The sequence below is a fragment of the Teleopsis dalmanni genome, chromosome 2, assembly GCF_002237135.1.
Source record: "Teleopsis dalmanni isolate 2A chromosome 2, ASM223713v2, whole genome shotgun sequence".
Lineage (NCBI taxonomy): Eukaryota > Metazoa > Arthropoda > Insecta > Diptera > Diopsidae > Teleopsis > Teleopsis dalmanni.
The window spans coordinates 64270775-64276658 of NC_051847.1; the positions used below are offsets into that span (position 1 = coordinate 64270775).

At 28.3% G+C, this 5884-nt stretch overlaps 1 protein-coding gene across 1 annotated transcript; it reads right to left on the minus strand.

The window, feature by feature from the left end:
* Window positions 1–14: 14 nt before the first annotated feature.
* On the minus strand, window positions 15–4235 carry LOC119674701. Its single transcript, XM_038085856.1, has 3 exons — window positions 3651–4235; window positions 366–573; window positions 15–304 (listed from the first exon to the last, which is right to left on the minus strand). Exons 1-3 carry the CDS (start codon window positions 3774–3776, stop codon window positions 15–17), a joined length of 624 nt encoding a protein of 207 aa, XP_037941784.1. The 5' UTR covers window positions 3777–4235.
* Between the last annotated feature and the right edge of the window lie 1649 nt (window positions 4236–5884).

The window sequence follows — 5884 nt, forward strand, 5'->3', positions numbered from 1 at the left end:
ACAAATAATTCGAATTATTTAATTGTCAAAAGTGTGTATATGCTTAGCGCAAAATAAATAAGTTTATAAAGCAATTTACTTGTTCCTGTGTGGGCATCTGTGGTGGTTATTGTTTGAGTTTGTTGAGAAGCTGCAAGTGCACGTTTCATTAGAATTTCATTACATTCCTCAGCTGTTAACTGTATGGGACCAATTGGACTGTAATGTGTTTTACTTCCAGGAGGTGCTGCGGTAAGTATAGCTTTTTGTTCGACAATACCATTTGTTAGTGCATGCGTTTGATCTGTGTGATCAACTAAAAGATCTAAAGAAAACATTTATGTATTTAATGAATTTTCAAACAAACAAAATTATTTTTTAATTACAATTTTTATCGCAATTCAAACTTAAAACTTGTTGCTCTTGTTTCTTAACAACTGTTGGGGCTGCGCTTGTGGTGATAACACGTTGACCTGATGGAAATGGTTCGTTAACAACAAACATGCGACGTACGACACTTCCTTTATTTGCAGCTAAAGCATTCTTGACATCCTTTTGCATAGTGATTGAACCATCCGTTAACAAATATGGCATCTATGTACAAATTATTTTTTTTATTAATTTATTTATAGAACAATATGTAATATGTTATATGAAAGTAAAAAAAAAAAAATAGTGCATATAAAACTAACTAAGAATAACTCTAAAGGTGCTAAACCTTTAAGACATTATATTAATAACCAACCAAAGTTAGAGTGAAGGCCTTGTGCCCAAAGCGCGGGTCAAATAATGACCCGTCATATTAAAATGGAACAGAGTTTTTGGCAACACAGTGGTCAGTATACGAATATCACTAAAACGCACAAATTTCCCAATCAAGTGAAAGTAAATCAACCTGAAAAGTCTATAAACTTGGCAAACGAAGTTGTTAATTTTGCAAGATGGCAAATTTTATCAGGTCAATAAGAAAAAGCGTCCAAAAGATTTGGAATTTCCTCCTAACCAATTAAGCAACCAATCTATACAAATTTTACAGGATGACAGCTCTGTTCGCCCCAAAGATTTTGAGATTTCTCCTACCCAATTAAGTAAATAAAACCCACACTTATACTACTAAAATGGAAGAGTAAAAAAACAATATCACGAAACAAATATACAGTCGCAACCATACCAGAACCAGTCGGGTCTACGTCCCGAAGGCACTCATTTTACAAACGACCAAGTGCTGCTTACCGTTCTCATAAAGGATTCGAAAGGAAGATCGTTTTCACTGCAGTTAATACATGCTTTTGGTCAAATCGAAAAATATATGATTTCATACGGATTTAATCTATAACGAAGGCACACAGCAACAATAGAAAGGTGATATACTAATTAACTAATCAAATAATTGATTTGAAAAATATCTACATTTGCTTAATCAGACAAGAGTTAATATCAACACGTTGTTGTTGTTACTCAGCGTTGTAGGAGAGTCTTCTAGTTTGACTACTAAATGACACTTTGGCCGGGACCTATGTCCTGTTAGACATATATGCAGTACCTTTATTAACTCTGGGTTTTGACAAGAATCTTAGTTCACCGCCATGTATATACTAACAATGTACACTTATCTTAGTACGCACATTAGTCAGTACACATTGTTGTTGGTTGTTGAAAATTTATCAAGCACCTAACAAGTAAGGAAGTACAAGGATCTATGCAAGGGTTAGAATGTAGGTAGGTGTGATTGTTCCTGTAATTTGTTGTTCCAATGACCATGCAAACTATAACAATTTAACTGGTGTAAAAGTTAGTAGTGAGTGAAACTTAATCGAAGTACACTCATAACTCTGTAAGATCTGATTGCTCCTGGGATCTGTAGATATTATGAGACTATTTACTTGAGTAATTATTTAGATTTTCACAAAACTGTACGTACGAAAGGTGGAATTTTTAATTTGTAGAATCTGAAGACAACTACATTAATTAGAAATGTATAGTAATAAATGAAATGACATCTTTAAACAGCTTAAGCACCAAATAATTGTCTATCTTGTAAAACTTTTGTAGCTTCAAAAGAAACGCACTCATAGGTAACATAACTTTATCTATCTAAATACAAGTAAAAAAATATTTTAGGAGAATCAATTAAAGAATACATTTCGATTAATTTTTCTTTCTTCTTTAAATGGCCATAATCCGTTTACGGCGACATGCATGCTGTCTCTTCATGTGCCCCCCATATATATTTTCATCTGCCTCGTAAAGCAAGAATGGTTAGTGTTCCCTCAACTTCATCACTCCACCGGAGACACTTCTTTCTCCAAACCTAACCCTTCAATTACCTTTTTCGTTGGAGCAAATACCTTCATCTATTCTCATGACATAACCAAGTCAGCGTACCCATTGAATGTTGATTTCTTGACTTATATCAATGTCGTGATAAAGCACGTACAATTCGTGGTTTATTCGAATGTGATAGTCGTCGCCAACTTGTGGGGGAGTAAAGATCTTACGAAGAACTTTTCTCGCAATTACTGAAGACTCCAATTTCATAAAGGACTTTTGTAAAGTACACTAATCTCAAACATTTTTTTCACTTGTTTTTATGTTGATATAACTTGGTTCACAAAATGCCGGTCTTTAAAGCAATACGCTGATAATATACACAGGTATTAAATGAAATTTACATACAATCAGCAAAAAAAGCTAATCGAAGCCGTCGAGGTTTCTCTGTTCGCAAGGAAAGCGTACTAAACAAGCTTTCCTAAGTACAGTGAAACACTATCAGAGCTACAACAAAATTACTACAGTAATGTCAGTGTCAATTAGCAAGTTTAATATTAATTTTATTTTATTTTCTTGACATAAAAATTATAAATTAAAAATGAAAATGAAAAAAAAAACAAAATAAAAAAGACTAATAAATCTTCTAAATTCAAGAATTGCTGAAAGCAGTTGGAAAATGTTGGAGGAGGAGAGAACTTAAATAATTAAGGTGGCAACATTTTTTACATTGAATTTAGCGCCAAAACTACAAGTAGTCAAAACAAACATACTACGCTACACACTGGCAAGTGTTGGTATGTGCGTTCAACAATAAATTACTTATACATACGCAATTCATACAATGAAGAGCGTAAGCAAATCAATGTTTTTTTTTCAAAGACAATACACAAGTGGAGGACGAGTCAGTATTTTTTTAATTGGATTGAACTGTTGCGCCTCTTGTCACTTCTCTTGCATTTTTTTTAATATAAGTTTCTTTATATTTAAATTATTCTAATAGCATATTTTTAATATAAAGGATACTCTAAACAAATTATATAAAGAATTTTATATAAAATAAATAAGCAACTTCAAGTGTTTATACTTCATACACACGAGAATCACCAATGGTTGTGAGAACGTTTTGACTCTCTAATCGCTCTCGGGCTCACACTACACTTGCATGTGACAGCACTACAAACGTTACATAAAAAAAGTTGTGCTACATACACAAACTACATACGAATTCATGCATACAGATTATACATATTTATGATGGGCTAGTAATATGGAGCCAATGCACACACATTGTGTGTCACACAATGAAAATCTTTTTTTTTGTAAGTATAAAGAGGGAAATTAGAAATAGTATTGATGTGAAAAACAATCTAAACAATTATCAGAAAACAAAATTTACTTACGGATTCACTGCTGACGGTATAACTAATATTAGGCGACATTTCTAATACGGAATCCGCGCGACTGTTGTCAGCGAAGCCCCATGTATAGCCGAAGCTCTGCTGCGGGTTGCTTTGTGCAGCACACATTGTATTTATTTCAATTTTTTTTTTTTCACCGAAAAAATTTATAAGTATTTACAATATTTAGGTAAACAAATTTCACCAATACAATATAATAATTGCTTAAATTGTGTATTTATATATCGTTTGTGTATATACAATTAGTATAAAAGTACAATTTTTTTATATAAAAACAGAAAATCAAAACTGAATGGTGTACAGAAAAAGAAAGTCAACTCGCTTTGATTGCGTGCGCCATTTTAAAGCAATTTATAATTTAACTTTTTAATGGATATTCATTTGCCATCAATGCATGAAATATCCTTTCACAACTAACGTTTTCTTATTTACACTCCAACACTAATAAATATGTTATCAAACAAAAAAAATCCGCGAAAATTTTATATAAATTAATTCACAGACACACAGAAATTCCTCATCACTTTGTAAACGGCCATTTTGGTATTGTTTTTGCCTCTGTGGTTTCACGAAGCCACGAATATATAGAAGCATTGCCAGCATTAAAAAAGTTTGCATGCATACATTTAAATAAATATATTTTGTATGTAAAAATGATATTTGTATGATAATGGTATATATATAGTACACATATATAATAATGTATTTATAATATAATAAAATAATAATATAGTAATAAATATATATAATAAATAGTACTATAATGTATATAATAAACATTTTATTCTAAAAATAGTATTTTTCATATATTTTAAATAATATATTTCATATTTTTATAAAAAATAATTTTTTTTAATAAAATAATATATTCAATAAAAACAATATTTTCAGTTTCATATAATAAAATAATATATTCCATTTTTTTATTAAAAATAATGTTTTCCATTTTTTTTTAAATAAAAATAATATTTTCAATATTTTTTAATAAAATAATATATTCAATTTTTTCATTTAAAATAATAATATTAAATTCTTTGAATAAAATAATATATTCATTTTTTAATTATAAAAAATGTTTACAATTTCTTTTAATAAAATAATATATTTCATTTTTTTATTAAAAATAATATTTCCATTTTTTTTAAATAATTTTTTTAATTTTTTTTATTACAATAACGCAATCCATTTTTTTTATTAAAAATCTTTTCCATTTTTATTAATTAAAGGAAATATTTTCAATATAAAAAAAAATACAGTCAAACTTCCATAACTCGAAGTACCATATAGCAAAGAAAAGGTTCAACTTATGGAGACTTCAAGTTAAAGAACTTTGATTTAATTGTAATTTGCTCTCTAAGCCTTGTTGCACTCTATTCAGTTTGAGTTATTGAAAATTCGAGTTATAGAAGTACGAGTTATGGAAGTTTGACTGTATTTTCCATTGTTTTTATTAAAAATGATATATATAATTTTTTTAATAAAAAAATATATTAAACTTTAAACTTTAAAATATTCAACTTTTATTAAAAAAATGTTTTTAATTTCTTATAATAAAAATAATATTTCTAAATAAATAAAAAAAACGTAAACTCGCGATTATACTTATAATATATATGATGGTAGTTTTATTAAAAATATTATTAGTGCTTTTATTACAAATAACATAAACTAAAATATGTGTAACAAATGCCGATATCGAATACTTCAAAAATCATATACTACGAGTACATTTAAGTATCATATATCAAGCAATTTTTAGACTTTTGACTATATTTTTATATATCAACTTATATATTCACATATGTTTTTATTGTTATATACATTAATTTTTTACATTTTTTAATAAAATTAATAATAAAATTCAATTTATTAAGTAAAATATATTAAATCCTGTAAGTCAGACATTGTTAGCAGAGTACGGTGCATCAAAACATAAATATGTTTCAAGTAATTTTTTTCTGTGTAGATATGCGGTGACGCTTTGACATTTGATCAGGCATTTATGGGCTGCCATCTCACTATCGTGTATTAGATGTAGCACTTTCCTACTTAAGTTAAATTTACGTAAAATATATATTGTGTAAAACGAAATATTTTATATACTAGACCTAAAAAATTTTTCACAATCATTGTTGCTGACTTCAAGTTATAATATATTTATTTAAAATTTTTAATACTATTGTCATAACGTCACGTTATTTAACAACATATGTACA

Excerpts from the sequence above, each read along its gene's own strand:
- LOC119674701 (XM_038085856.1), bottom strand. The coding sequence starts at position 3,776 with ATGTGTGCTGCACAAAGCAACCCGCAGCAGAGCTTCGGCTATACATGG. Across the intron at positions 574-3,650 it reads ATACCGTCAGCAGTGAATCC|ATGCCATATTTGTTAACGGA; the intron begins GTAAGTAAATTT and ends ATTTGTACATAG. Across the intron at positions 305-365 it reads TTTGAATTGCGATAAAAATT|ATCTTTTAGTTGATCACACA; the intron begins GTAATTAAAAAA and ends TGTTTTCTTTAG.